Source organism: Mustela lutreola, chromosome X (genome assembly GCF_030435805.1).
Source record: "Mustela lutreola isolate mMusLut2 chromosome X, mMusLut2.pri, whole genome shotgun sequence".
Classification (NCBI taxonomy): Eukaryota; Metazoa; Chordata; class Mammalia; order Carnivora; family Mustelidae; genus Mustela; species Mustela lutreola.
This window is the reverse complement of record NC_081308.1, coordinates 113028642-113044541: the sequence shown is the minus strand read 5'-3', so window position 1 is coordinate 113044541 and position 15900 is coordinate 113028642. Positions and strand designations below refer to the sequence as shown.

General features: G+C 39.3%; 1 protein-coding gene across 9 annotated transcripts in view; it reads left to right on the top strand.

The window, feature by feature from the left end:
• The window catches only part of ENOX2 (ecto-NOX disulfide-thiol exchanger 2), a 273312-nt gene that overhangs the window by 215142 nt on the left and 42270 nt on the right, over positions 1-15900 (top strand). For all 9 annotated transcript variants that reach the window (XM_059156518.1, XM_059156514.1, XM_059156517.1 and 6 more), the window contains 3 exons: positions 2984-3139; positions 9915-10121; positions 15578-15811. In XM_059156518.1, the coding sequence (XP_059012501.1) occupies positions 2984-3139; positions 9915-10121; positions 15578-15811 (597 nt within the window). The remainder of the gene's footprint in view (positions 1-2983; positions 3140-9914; positions 10122-15577; positions 15812-15900) is intronic.

The following is a 15900-nucleotide window of genomic DNA, read 5'->3' as shown; positions in this document are numbered from 1 at the left end:
GCCTATGGAACTCATGGCATATTGAACACAAGAAAGAAAGGGAGTTTATCTATTCTCACTTTAGCCATATGTCATGAATACATTTGCTTTTAAATGAATTTCATAAAATATTAATGTAATCATACCAAACAGAGTGGTGAGTTCATCAGTCAGGAGTTATATTTATCCTGTGTATTTGTTTTTTGTTTGTCTTCATTTATTAGTAGACAGTACATGGAGACAGGCATTTCTTTCTCAGCCAAAGCGGCAGAACTTGTTTAATGAACTGATGTTTCTGTAATCTGTGCTAAGGTAGAGTTGTGAGTGACAGAGCTATATGAATAACAATGAGGAGGCAAGCAGAACAATAAAAAAGAAGACAAACATTTCAGTTGGAGGGGAAAAATAGATGGAATTGTTTAGTTGGCACACAATCTAATCTGATCTTTTCCTACTGAAAATTAACAGTTTGTAAATGGGTAAGATAATGTTAACAATTTTTCCAAAGTCATATACACAAGGAATCAAATTTTCCAAAGACATAAATGGCATTTTAAACCACAGTGCTCTTATTCTATAGCATAGAAACACGGGGTATCAGGGGCCTACGATGGAAAGGAAAACCTGGACCCCCTGCGCCCATAGAGCCTGACAAGCAAAAAGCTATCATAAATGCTTATAGAATGTGGGAATGAATGCCTGAATAAGTGAACTTATTGATATGTGTACAAATGTTTTGACTGGAAGGATGGAAACTTAACTGTCAAGACACCCACCTGTCATGCCAGAGGTTTTCATATCTGTTTTGTCCTTTCATCCTTTGAGCTAAATGTCATCATTTATCCCCACTTTTATCAAAAAAGAAATAGTGTTATATTATCAGATATTAGGAAACCTTCTTTAAGGTCATGTAACTAGTATGTGGGGAAACTAGAGATATGAGAGCCACAGGGAAGAAGGAAGGGAGTGTGTGTGTGTGTGTGTGTGTGTGTGTGTGTATGCACACAGCCACATGCATGTGTACAAGTGAGTTGACATGTGAGAGTAAAAGTAAATTTATTTTCAGAAAAAATTTCTTCTTTCTTGGAAGACATCTTTTTTTCTTCTCATACATATCTGGGGTCTTGATATTTCGGCATGTGGGAAGATAGGGAATGTCCTAGTTTTTATGGGCTGACTTTGAATAGAAGACGCACATGTGCTACCCACCTGCCCATCTACCTGGTCATAAGACTCACTTTTCTGGGCCTAGTATACCTGAAGTTCTGCTTCTCTATGGACCACAGATTTTTTACACTGTTTAGATCTACCCATTTCAGTATCTTAGAGAGCCACCCAGGGGATTCAGAGCCAGCTTGAGGACATGCTTTTAGGCATTGTTCCCTCAAGCATCTGTGGTGAGCAAAGTAAGGTTTTTGGGAGTCGGACCTGCTAGTGCTACTGCAACTACCCTTGTATTATCAGAACTCCTTATGCAATACTTTGTTTGCAGTGCATTGTGCATTCTGTAGCAGAGGACGGTGGTGAGAAGTGGGGAAATAAGGAAGTAGAATGCATTCCCTTCTCTCAAAGAACTTGTGTTTCAATATAGAGACAAAATTTAAATGAAATCAGTATCACCCTTAGACCCAGGCAAGTGGGACCATTGCCTTAGGTTCACATCTCAGGGGACCTCATGCTTTGAAATGCCTGCCCTGATACTCTCTAAGTCCCCATCTGGTGCTAAGGACCAGCCAGGTAGGTAGTGTGACCAGGGTAGGTGCCCTGAGTCCAGAACAGATCCTATATAGGTTCTAATCTTATGAAGCACCTTTCTTGAAATTTTTAAATTTCCCCATCATTGCCTGGAATTGACCAAGATGCACAGTGTTGTCTAAGCAAGGAGTCCCAATCTCATACTGAACTTATGTGGATCCCAGTTCTCCTTTCTCCCCTTTGGGGCACTCTCCAATCCTCTACCCCTCATGTGGGGTCAGCCAGATTCTCCAAGAAGCTTTGGAACTCCTGCCTATGGAGTCCTCTCAGAGTCTTGGTTCCAGGAAGGCAGCTTGGTAAGTAAATCACTCTAGCTGCCTGGTGTGGCATTTATTTCATAGTATCTCATGAGATTATGCCACTGAATAGTGTTGATGCTGATTTAGGGTAAATCAAACTGTGTATGTAGATGAATCTCGCAGAAAAAACATTTGTGAGGGCTCCTACACATCCAAGAAGCATCCCTGAATGAAAAGATGATGCAAAATAAAATAAAATTCAGTGGCAACAGCTGCAAAACAGTTTTTCAACACAGATTTGAGAATGAACCAGAAATATCTGGAAAAAGTTCTTCAGGGAGAATGGCCTTGAGGAGTTCTTTAAGGCAAGGCTTGAAGTATGGGGAGAATTTGGGGAGGCTCAGATGATTCTAGGCAGGAAGAATAACATGAACAAAAGCACGGAAAATGGTTATTTATCGAGTATTTTTTGTGCTATACATTATGCTAAGCACATCACATTTATCATTTTGTTTATTTGTCACAGCTCCCTATAAGGTAGGGGTTTGTAAATGAGAAAATGGAGGTTCAAAAGATTCATCCTGCTAAGCAAACCAGGTCTGCCTAATTCCCAAATTGTATGCTCTTAGTACCATGCTATACTGCAAAAAGACAAGTGTTACAAGGGAGAGGAAGAAGCCTTGTCCGAATGGAGTGGAGGGTGTGCATTGGGAACCAGTGGAAGGCAAGATCAACAGACAAAGCACAGTCATAGTATGAAAGGCCTGGATATCAAAATGAGATATAGAGATAAACAGATTGGTCAAACAAAAACAAACAGACCTATCCCAAAAGGAAAATGCACAAGTAGAATATGATATTTAATCCTGGAGATGCTAATACCATGTTTTCTTAAATATTTCGCCTCTGTCTTAGAAAGATTTGGTTTGAAATTTATAAGGTAATATTCTGCCTCCACTTGACCTTGCCTGGTGTCATTTATTGCTCTCTCTTTTCTCTCCTTTTTTTAGATTTTGATCCTGCCCTTGGAATGATGACTGGAATTCCACCAATAACTCCAATGATGCCTGGCTTAGGAATAGTACCTCCTCCAATTCCACCAGATATGCCAGTAGTAAAAGAGATCATACACTGTAAAAGCTGCACGCTTTTCCCTCCAAATCCAAGTAATATTCTGCTTTTCCTCCACACAAGTCACAATGTTTTGGTGTCTAGGAACACTCTTTTTCAAAAGAATACCCAAGGGCTTCAAAGATGTATGTATAGAAGCTTCACCTAGAAAACAAAAGACAGGAAAATTTTCTCTTACGAGGCATGGCTGAATTTTATGCACAGAACAGTAGATTTTTGTGTGCTGGTTGCAGTACAAGTGATAAAACATGTTTCTAATGCCATCTGGTAAGGAATTCAAGTGTGTTCATACAGAAAGAGACACCGGACACAAATTGTTTAACACTGTCATTTACAGACTCTGTTTTTCATAACTGGCCTGCATGCTGATGATGGCAGTAATAGAGTGTATCTGAGCCTACCTGAGGCATATAAGAGTGTACATCTGGTGCTAAGAATCCTCCACTGCCACCAGATATTCACACATCACTCAAACTACTGCTATTCCACTGACGGGCTGCAGTAGACAGTGGGGTGAGGTTTAACTTGCAATGAGGGCAAAAAGGAATACTGAGATGAAGTCAAGCCACTTGCATCCATCCAGGCAGTGAAAGTCATGTGGAAATGGTCTAGCGATCTGTCTTGTCGGTAACGAATAGGTTTCTCTTTAGACTCTTAAAAACATCTGCAAAGATATGGTGGATATATTTCACTTAAAACATAGCAGCAGTAATTGACTCAAGACTTTTTTTCTGAATCTATTTGGGGTTTTATTTACTTTAAGCGATCAGAAGTTATTTCTACACATGACCCAAGCCTCATTAAAGCTTTTTCCACAATTCTAGTGGTGGTGCTGGGTGGCCTACTTAAGGGAGCTGCTACCACAGTGCTGAGATTAAAGCTGTTAAGGGACACATTCAAGGATTCAGGCCATAGATCAAATGAACTTGCCTTATCACCATAAACAGAACTTCTGTCATGTGACTTCAGACAACTGTTTCATCTCCTACCTTACATAGGAATCGGTTAATCATGGAATCAGGCCCTGGCAGGGACCCAGATTCTACTTAGGATATTCGGCTCATAACCGAGAGGATTTTAGAATCAGTCAGGGTTGATTAGACAAATCACCTTGGTCCCTTTTGTTAATGAAAAATGTTAATGCCTTCTTCAGGTCTTTGAACTTGAAGGTCAGCAGAATACTTCCTTCCAGGCCAATAAGAAATCTAGGAGACTAGCATCTCAGAGGACTGAATTGGGAGAAGAGCTAATATGTCACAGGAGAATTAGGGAATGGAGACTAAGATTGTCTAGTAGACTTTACCTGCCAGCTCAAGTGGCCATTCCTGGATTTGTGTTTAGTGCCTAAGTGAGTGAATGGCACTGTGATACACTTGTCTCTTACTTTTACTGCCACTGTCCTTACAAAAGGGCAAGGACTTTTTTCCCTTTCTTCCCGTGTATCACCTTTGGATTAGAGAAAGCTGTGCATCACTGGTACTACCTTTCTTCACTTCAAAAGCCATGAATTTAGGCATTTCCAGTGTTAAAACCTCCTACATATGTAAAGGTAGAATCCTGCTGGTATAATCATCCATTTATTACATAATCAGCCTGCATTAGGCTTCATTGTCTCAATCAAAATCAAGTCCACTGTAACAGGATGGCTCATAACCTGTAATATCTAGGTGGGGAACAAGTGATGACTTTACAGGCTATTCAGTTGCTGAATTTCCAAAGAATAACAGATACCTTGTGTATAACACATAGATGACATTGTTGAGCAGTCCCTAAAAGAATATAGACATACGCAGCTTAAAGAGGCTCTAACCTTATTTTTAAGAGGCTCTATTTTTTTTATAGTCTCTCGGAAAAGAAAGAGACAGACATCTCTCAAATACATTTATATTTCTCCACCTATACCATGCCTTTGTAGTTCTGATCTAAAAGGGCCACAGAGTGAAAGGGAACATTTTACCTGGCAAGTATGATTTTTGTTAACACCCCCAGACTGTGAAGGTGTGGTGGGAAGAGGGATTTGGTATGCCTGAATCCCTTATCTTCTCCAGAGCCAACCAACCTAAACTTGTCTGCCAGGCCTTGATTATAAACCCCAGGACTTAGCCTGCCTCTGGTATATTCAGCCTCTGTCTCTGGTATATTCTCTTGTACTCAGTGGCCTCTCAAGGAATAAGGTCCTGTGAGCTGGGGACTTTCAGTCTCTTTGTGCAGCCATCGAATCTGCTTCTGTCTTGCTTCACTAAAAAGTATCTTTACCATCACTTCCTTACCCCTTCTCCCACCTGACGCTCCCTCCAAGTGCTTGTCACATATACAGAACCCAAAAGTCCTCGGGCTCCCATTACCCACAAATGCCAAGTCCAGCTCCTAACTTGACAAAGCTTTCACTGGTATGCTTCTTGTGACTGTCTTCAATCCTTCATTTCTACTTGCCACTTACCCACCCCTTAGTCAAGTTTAACTGCTTTCCCATGTCACATTCCTCTCCAGCCCAACTACAAGCCTATCTTCTCCTGGAACATTTCCACGTGAAAGATACTGAAATTAAAACAGTAATCAATCATTGCTCTAACACATTTTCACTTAAATATTGGGTGTTAGATACAATGGGTAATTTTTTACCCCTTAAATTACGTTATCTCTCTACTGTTTTTAGTACTAGTGACCCCTTCATCCTTCTTGAAACAATACGTCATTTGGAAGTATAACAATGACAAAGACCACTAGACAGATTGTAGATCAAGAAAAAATGACAAACAAGCAGAGTGCCCTGAGGAATTCCAACATTTCCAAAATTTAAAAGAGAAGCAGGAGGTTGCATTTCTGTACAAAAACCATCTTTACTAGCTCTTTCCAGTTTTTTTTCAATTGTCTTTCAAATCTTCTTCATTTATGCCTTGCCCCACCCCTCTATCAAAATGTCCCTTGTTTAAGAACTCTAGTGACTTTTTAATACTAAATTCGGTAGTCAATTCTCAGTTCTCCTCCTAATTGACCTAATAGCCAGATATGACACAGTTGGTTACTCCTCACTCATTGGTATGCTTCCTTTACTTGGCTTTCAGGATACAATGCTATTGGTTTTCCTCCCACTTCAGCTGATAGACCTTCTGCATGGAGAGGTTGCATTTTGAGTCTACTGTTCAGTTAACAGGAAACATGGAATAAATGGTGGAATATCATCTGCCATGTGTGTACGGGGATGTGGGAAAGCACCCAAGAGCACTTTTTAAATTTTACTATCTCAGGACAGGCCAACCTCATTTTGGCTCCTAGGGCTGGGTTCTATAAAGAAAATTAGAGAAAGTGGGTAAATTGAGAATTTTTTAAAGATTTTATTTATTTATTTGACAGAGATCACAAGTAGGCAGAGAGAGAGGAGGAAGCAGGCTCCTCACTGAGCAGAGAACCTGATGCGGGGCTTGATCCCAGGACCCTGGGACCATGACCTGAGCCGAAGGCAGAGGCTTTAACCCACTGAGCCACCCAGGTGCCCCTAAATCAAGAATTATTAAAGATCCACCAGTCTTCTGGCTATTTCCAATCAGCTGGAATGACATTAAGATATATCTGACCCCTGCTCATTGTCTAGGGGCCTTCAGTCTTGGGCTGTCTAATAAAATCAACTCGAAGACTTTGCAGTACATAAATTCTGGCAAACCAGGGGAGTGATCTGTGATGCTCCTTTGAAAAATAAGATACGTGCAAGTGGTTTATAAGTCTTCCACACTGCCCCCTGCCTCACTTCTCAAAGATCAGCAGTGACCCTCATCTTAATGCTGATTACCCCAAAAGAGCTCCTCAGAGTAGGTGCTTAGTTGTAATTAGAGTTGCTAGAAACTCCTCCTTTTCTATTACTAGAGATTAAATTACTCTGTTATCTTGAATCATTTTACATGAAGTTTTCTTCTCTATCTAGAGTAATGGTTGGGGTGTTAGAAGAGTTCAGCACATTACCTTATTAATAGGTAGACTTTGAATTTGCCTTCCTATGGAGTTATCCTTGCTGTGCCCAGAACACTGTATTTCAGTGGGATTAAAAAATCAGGCCCAGACAAAAAAGTGCTTTGAGCTGTTAATTAAAGTACAAGTACTGTCCATTAAGGAAGATAGTACAGCCCATTGCCTTATTGAGTGGCATACACCTAAATCTCAGCGAATGCTATCAAAGAGGCTTTCTACATTTACCCAAGGAAAATAAATAAACCCCAGCATTCTTGACCCCACTCTTAGTGGTTCTTATGCTTGCTTACTTACCAGTTACCACAGAATAATCACAGCATCTAATAGGATGATGACTTAATCACAGAATTTTTAAACCTCACAGAATTTTTAAAGGGAAAAAAGCCTTTATATTTTCAGTGTTATATGTAACTGTGGCAGTAACCAGACATTCCTTAGAGTCTCTCAGTGGACTAAATGTAGACCTAACTAAAAAACTTAAATAATATAAAAAGGCGATCATTTACTCCACAAAAAGTTTCTTATCAAATTCCTTAAATAGTAAACTTCTGAATGATTCTAAAACAGGATTTTCAGCTAAAGCCCTTGATTTGAAAACATGGCTCTGTGTTCTGTGGTCAAAACCATATGTGTCTTCACAGCTGTAGATTCCTCTATTGAGAAGAGTGATTCCTTCCCAAACCAAGCCTTATCTGAAGATCGGGATAAAGTAAGGAGCTGGGAATTTAGAAGTCCAGGTCTTGAGCAACCACTCCACTCCAGACTTGTGGTAGGGCTTTAGAAAGCCTCAGATTGGTAATCAGGAAACCCAGGTTCTCTAGCAGTAAATAATAATAATAATGATGCTACAGTAACTACTATTTATTGGGAACCTATCAAATGGTAGGCATTGTACCACTTGCAATCTAGACAGTAGATTATTATCCTACAAAAACCCTGTAGGGTGGAAGACAGTATCCTGATTTTACAGATGAACGAATAAGGTTCTCACATTATGTAATTTTTACAAGGTCCTACAGACAGTTATTAAGTTAAGGTTTAAATCCAGGTTTGCCTGCTCCAAGTTCATGTTCCTTCTCTCTCTATCTAATTTGGTGACCTTGAATGAGTCACTCAGCCTCACGCAGCTAAGGTTTTTCTCCGTAATGTGAGAAGTTTAAACCAAGTCAGTGGTTTTCAATCCTAGCTACCATTAGAGTTTCCTGAGGAGCTTTTAAAAAACAATGCACAGGCTGTGTCCAAACTAATTAAATCACTCCTTGGAGTGGGCCCAGGATTTTTTTGTTTGTTTGACTCCCAAGTTGGTTCTAATGTGCTGTCAGAATTGAGAATTGCTGTAAGTGTATGATACTAGAATCCTTCCGTTCCTTGAAAATTCAGAAGCAGAAGTCTCAAGAGATTCTGGACCTCATTTTTCCCCTTTTTGGCTAAAATCAAATTGTGCCAGTGCCCATGACTAAGACATTTCAGATTCCTGTTCACTAGATTATCTTCATTTTCCTTTTAAACTTCTCCTATGAAACAAAAGAGTACAAAGTGAGTTCTTGAAATGACAGAAATTTTTAAGATTAACAGAAACTTTATAAGTTCCCTGAATCCCTTTACCCCCTTTTATTGACTAAATAGAGAGGAAGAGAGCATCATGAGAACCTGATTATTCTGAGCCACACTGATAAGACAGAGTGGTAGCAAAATGAGGAAGCTAGAGATGCTCATACCCAAGGAGGTTCCCAAATCATCCACTTGCCAACTTGGATAAGCGTCAAGCAGGGACCTTGGCCTGATCTACAAGTGAGGCTCATTTATTTTTGCATGGGAGCTGTAATCACTAGTTGTTAAGCTCTCCAAATCTTGAGCTGGGAGAATTATTATACAGAGCTGAATGGAAAGACTGGATTACACAAAATAAATCCTTGCAGATACAAAACCAACACTAACAAAACCCTTTATTTTGTTGGGCTGTGAACTGTAGAATTTTGCTTGGAAAATGCTTGGATACATACAAATAGCAAGACAGAGCTGGCAGATACAGCAGGCTTAATGTATAAGATGAGTGAGTAGAAAGCATTTTTTTTTAGCAGAGGGAGAATCGTCCATTAAGTAGGTTTTTAATGACTCTCTATAGCCAAATTTATCTCACTTTAGTTAATGATTTCCCAGATGAGCTTACTTTCTCTGCTGTCTTTCATACTTCCCTCTAAATGCTGCAGGATTGACTCTGGACCTCACCTCTCCAGCCAGAAATTGGAAGAAGGACTCACTGGTATCAAAAGACAAAAACCTAGAAAGATGGTTTATAGTGCGGCTGACTTTGTCAGCCAGATCATTCTGGTACCCATAAATATTTTTGTAAATATTTACCCCATCCTTGTCAAATTAATTCTGAAACAGTTCCTTCAGTAAGCACAAACTTTTAGTAACTATCAACTGAATTAAGTAACTGTTCTCTCAGGGACCTTGGTTCCAAGAATTCTAGAAAGTAAGAATTTTAAGTGAGTGGGATTTCTCCCCAACTGTCATCTTAGCAAAAATGACTGAAAATAGGGCATAGCTGAGTTGTCCTAACAAAAGTAAAGAACAGAGTTAAAGAACTCTGGATGGGACAGACAAATGGGTCTTCTTTATCATTTAGGCATCATGGTCACCAAACCATTGAATAAAATGATTTCCATGTTCTGTGGAGCAGAGATGAGTGCCTTAGAGGCCACATGCTTCTGGCACTTGTGTCAAAGTCTGATGGGGACCATACAGCTATCTCTGGGACATGTTCGTTTTCTAAGAGGTCTATCCCAAGCGAACATCTTAATTTTGTAATCTAATTTTTAATTTAATTGCCTTTCCACTCAGATCTTCCACCTCCTGCAACTCGAGAACGACCACCAGGATGCAAAACAGTATTTGTGGGTGGCCTACCTGAAAATGGGACAGAGCAGATCATCGTGGAAGTGTTTGAACAGTGTGGAGAGATCATTGCCATTCGCAAGAGCAAAAAGAACTTTTGTCACATTCGCTTTGCTGAGGAATATATGGTGGACAAAGCCCTTTATCTTTCTGGTAAGTGTTTAGTTACGAGCGGTGTGCCCACCAGACACAATGCAGAGATTGCAGCTCAGTGTATTTGCATTTGTGGCAGATAAAGTTTAGACTTAATGGTATCCCCTCTTGCCTTCAGAGTTGGAAAATGAATGTTTGCACCTAACTTCTTTAAAGTTCTTTAGCAGTTCTCAGTTGTTTCCATTACCCAGAACTCCCTTACTTGTCACATCTGAGGTCCTTGATTACTTGGCTTACCTCTTAACACCATCTCCTAGTCCTTCACTTACATACCATGTCCTAACCACACTAAGCTAATTCTAGTTCTCAGAACGTGCCGTGGTGTTTTATGCATTTTGCTCTGGCTGTAATTACCTTTTCCATCCCACCTGCCATATTTACATCCCCACACCTCAAAGCTCCAGTTCAAGCATAACCTCTTCTGGAAAGCTTTTTCCAGAAAGCTTTTTCCAGAAACCTCTTTCTGGAAAGCTGACTTCTCTTCCCACTGTGCCCCAAGCACCCCTTCCTTAGCACTTCCACAGTACCAGTGTTTCCTCCTACCATGACACCTATAGCACCATGCTAGAACTGTCTCTTTCCACATCTGCCTCCCTGACAAGAGTATGAATTCCTTAAGGGAAGGGACTGTGTCTTATTTAATTTCGAATCCCCAGCATCTAGGAAGAGGGGAGGTCAGTTAGATGCCTGTTGCAACAGGCCAGGGAAAACGTAATGAGAGTATGAAAAAGTAGGCTGGTAACAGGGAAGGAGAGGAGGAAGAAGATGTAGAATATTCCTTTTTATTAATTTTTTAAATTTTACTTCCAGTTAGTTAACGTCTAGTGTTATATTAGGTTCAGGTATACAATATAGTGCTTCAGCACTTCCATATATCACCCAGAGCTCATCCCAGCAAGTGCACTCCTTAATCCCCATCACCTATTTCCTCCATTCCCCCACCCACCTCCCCTCTGGTAACCATCAGATTGTTCTCTATTGTTAAGAGTCTATTTCTTGGTTTGTCTCTCTCTTTTTTCCCCTTTGCTCATTTGTATTGTATCTTAAATTCCACATATGGATGAAATCGTATGATATTTATCTTTCTCTGACATATTTCACTTAGCATAATACTTTCTAACTTCATCCATGTCATTACAAATGACAGGATTCAATGGCTGACTAATACTCCATTGTGTATATATACTACCTCTTCTTCTTTTTTATTTTCACTACCTTTATTTTTATTATTATTTTTTATCGTTATGTTAGTCACCATACAGTACATCATTTGTTTTTGATGTAGTGCTCCAAGATTCGCTGTTTATGTAGAATACTCAGTGCTCCATGCAATCCGTGCCCTCCTTAATACCCCTCAGTTTGCTTCTTGGACTCCACAGTCTCTCATGGTTCATCTTTCCCTCCAATTTCCCCCCTTCATTCTTCCCTTCCTTCTCCTAATGTCCTCCATGCTATTCCTTATGTTCTACAAGTAGGTGAAATCATATAATTGACTTTCTCTGCTTGACATTTCATTCGGCATAATCTCCTCCAGTCCCATCCATATTGATGTAAAAGTTGGGTATTTATCATTTCTGATGGTTGAGTAATATTCCATTGTATATATGGATCGCATCTTCTTTATCCATCCATCTGTTGAAGGGTATCTCAGCTCTTTCCACAGTTTGGCTGTTGTGGACATTGCTGCTATGAATATTGGGCTATACTATCTACTCTTTATCCATTCATCTATCAATGGATGCTTGGGCTGCTTCCATAATTTGGCTATTGAGATGTAGCATACTCTTACTACATTTGCTAAGTGCTGTGAAATGTACAGAAGATTTGATAGCACTTAGGAATGATAATAGAACATTCCACAATAGACTGTTTTAATAAAAACTTAAAGGTGTTGCAAAACTCTGAAGAGTTGTACATAAAAGACAACATGCTGCTCAGGAGGTATCCATCTAAACATGCTCTGTGGCAACAACTATGTCCTAGAAACATTTTCAAGGCTGCCAGGGGAAAGGGGATTGTAATCATCAGTGATGTGAAAATAACTAAATTTTGCCCTTTAAATTTGAACCCACTCCCTGAAATCTCATAAGTGATAGAAGTGCCCTGAATTGGATGGCTGATTAAAACAAACAAAAATCCTTTAGAAAAGAGACTGGGAATGTAGAAATAACCATTTTTTCTGTTGGAGTTTGAGCATCTTAGGGAACTGGCATTGTGCACGATGTACCAATCTCATAACATCACAGTATCTGTTATGTGTTTATACCAAGCTTTCATATCATCTTCTTGTTTGATCCTCTCCATGATCCTAGGAGAATAGGCAAGGTAATCATTAATAGCCATTTTTCTGATGGCTTAGATGATCAAATAAGAGGACTAAGTGTGAAAGTGCCTTGTACATTGTAAAGAGCCCTGGTAAAATGTGTTTATGAAATGTATTTATTCTTCCTCTTTCTAAAAAGAATGTGTAGTGGGTTTTGTGTTAAGGGGCATTATTCTTTATAACAGCTTCATTGAAGTATAATAATTGACATACAATGAAATTCACATATTTCAAAAATACAGTTTGGTTTTACTGACACATACATACAGCTATGAAACCATCACTACAGTCAAAATAATGGACATATTTACCTCCCCCAAAAGCTTCCTTCGTACTCCTTTTGTGATCCCTTCGTCCTGCCCTACCCTTCTCTTCCCAAGGCCCCACTGCTCCATTGTCTGTCATATTAGTGTGCATTTTCTAGAGCTTCATATAAATGGAATCATATTTAGGTATGCTCTTCCTTCCTTGGTATAGACTCAAATTTTCATTTGGTATCACTTTCCCTGTGCTTGATTTTCCTTTAACAATTTTTATAGTACGAGTCTGCTCCTGATTAATTCTTTCCACATTTGTATATATCAAAAGTAATTTATTCTACATTTCTTTTTTAAAGAGATGTTCTCTGGATGGAGAATTCTGGGTGGGCAGTTTTTTTTTCTTTCTCAGATGTTACTTCATTATCTTCTTGCTTGCTTTGTTTCCAATAAGAAATATGTTATCTTTTTGTCTCTCTGCACATGTCTTAAGTCTATGGAAGCTTTTAAGATTATTCTCTTTTTTTATTACTGGTGTTGAGAAATTTGATTATTATATGCCTGGTATAAGTTCCTTCGTGTTTCTTGCACTTAAGTTTCATTGAAAGTCTTAGATCTCTGAGTTTTCATTAAGTTTGGACATTTTTCTGTCCTTATTTCTTCAAATATTTTCTTCTATTCCCTCCCCTCTCTCCAGCCAGGGGCCCAATTAGGCTATAGTAGGCCCCTTGAAATTGTCCCACATCTCACTGGTACTCTGTTCATTTTCTTTCAGTCCTTTTCCTCCATATTTCATTTTGAATAGCTCATATTACTGTGTCTTCAAGTTCATTAATCTTTTCTTCTGCAGTGTCTAATTTGCCATTTGTCCTGTTCAGTGAATTTTTTTCAACTTAGATATTGCATTTCAAATCTCTAGAAATTTAATTTTGGTTATTTTTTGTCTTTCATGTTACTAGTTAATATGGTTACATTTTCTCTAACTTCTTAAGTATATGAAATCTGATTATAATATTTTTTTAATGTCCTTTTATATTAATTATATTATCTGTATCACTTCTGGGTCTGTTTTGATTGGTTGATTTTTTAAATCTTTCCTGTGATTTTCCTTCTTTGAATATTGGGTAATTTTTTTATTGGATACCAAACATGAATTTTACCATATTGGGTACCAGATATTTTTCATTCCTATAAATATTCTTGAACTTTGTTCTGGGATGCAGTTTAGTAACATGGAAAAATTTTATCCTTGTAGGTCTTGTTTTTTAAGCTTTGTTGAGTAGAACCAGAGCAGTATTTAGTCTAAAGCTCATTTTTCTCCACTAAAGCAAAACCCTTCTGACTACTCTACTCAGTACTCTGTGAACTATCCATTTTTTTCCCTGCTCTGGCTTGTGGAGAAGAGAACTGTTCCCAGCCCCATGTGAGCTCCAGGGGTTGTTACCTCTAATGCATAGATAGTTTACACACACACACACACACACACACACATCAATATGCAGCTAAATAATAATGGAGGACCCTCTGCAGATCTCTGAAGTCCTTTCTTTGTATAGCTTTCTTCTTTCCAGTACTCTGCCATATAAACTCTGTCTGCCATAGTCTCCCTGGATTCCTAGTTCAGTCTCTTCAACTCAGGGAGATCACCATGCCTTGACTGAGTTCCCCCTCCCTGTCCTGAGGCCTGGAAACTCTCCATGTAATAAACTGGAAAAATCATAGGGATCGCTACATTTGCTTCTTGTCTCTCAGTGATCTCTGTCTTCAAGGCCCAATGTCCAATGTCTTAAAAACCATTGTTTCATATATATTTTCCATATTTTTAGTTATTTAAAGCAGGAGTTGGTCTGCAAGCTTATGCTGAGAATGAATTGAGATAAATGTGTTTGGAAGCAGCTAGCTCAGCTTCTGAAACTTAAAAAGCTAATAAAAATTTATTAAGTGTTTTTTACATTTTTATTAATAGATTTAACTTGAGTAGTACAGCTGGCACAAAAAGTGGACATATGGACTTGAATCCTGTTTTTCTGAATTCTGATCTTATACCACTAGATTGTAAGCACACTACATCTTCTTTTTAAGGATCCCAAATTATGTATCACCTGGTTCACATACCACTCCCCATCATATCCATTTTTTCCCAGAAAAAAAAGGTTCAGGGTTGCCAAATACATCTAGGAAGTAATTTGGGGGATTTAAATGTCAAGCTGATCCATTTAAATTTTATCAAAATTCTATATAATGGTATGACTGACACTCCTGAAGTTATCCAAAAACACCACAGTTTGAGGCTTCCTTTCCCATTCTTCCCAACCCATGGTGCCATATGAGGCACCATATAAGGCATCATTCTTAATACCATTACCCCTAGAGCCTCCCTCTGCCAGGGGTAGAGTGGCAGATGAAGGAATAGAATTCCTAGGAACAAGATTGCCCCAACCCATAGAATAGTAAACTGTGATCAGAAATGGAACTATAGGGCACCTGGGTGGCTCAATGGGTTAAGCCTCTGCCTTCGACTCAGGTCATGATCTCAGAGTTCTGGGATCCAGTTCCGCATTGGGCTCTCTGCTCGGCAGGGAGCCTGCTTCCTCCTCTCTCTCTCTCTCTCTCTCTCTCTCTCTCTCTCTCTCCTTTCTCTCTGTGACTACTTGTGATCTCTCACTGTCAAATAAATAAAATCTTAAAAAAAAGAAATGGAAATATACTTCAAGCCTTTTGATGGTTCACCTCGCTAGTAGTGGGGAGAGAATTTAAGGTTGTGTGGTCACTTGAAACTGCTACAACCACATTAGAAGCACTAAACTTGGAAAAGTACTTAACAGTTGTTCCCACTATGCTACTCTTGTACTCCTCTCTGCCTCTTGTGCACTTAGGTTACCGCATTCGCCTGGGCTCCAGCACTGACAAGAAGGACACAGGCCGGCTCCACGTCGATTTTGCACAGGCTCGAGATGACCTGTATGAGTGGGAATGCAAACAGCGCATGCTCGCAAGGGAGGAGCGCCACCGTAGAAGGATGGAAGAAGAAAGATTGCGCCCGCCATCCCCACCACCAGTGGTCCACTATTCAGATCACGAATGCAGCATTGTTGCTGAAAAACTAAAAGGTACAGAAAGCACTTGAGCTTTGTGATTAGAAGAACCCCTTTCTTTGGGGGAAATTTAATAAGTATATTTGCATTGTTGGCATTTATCC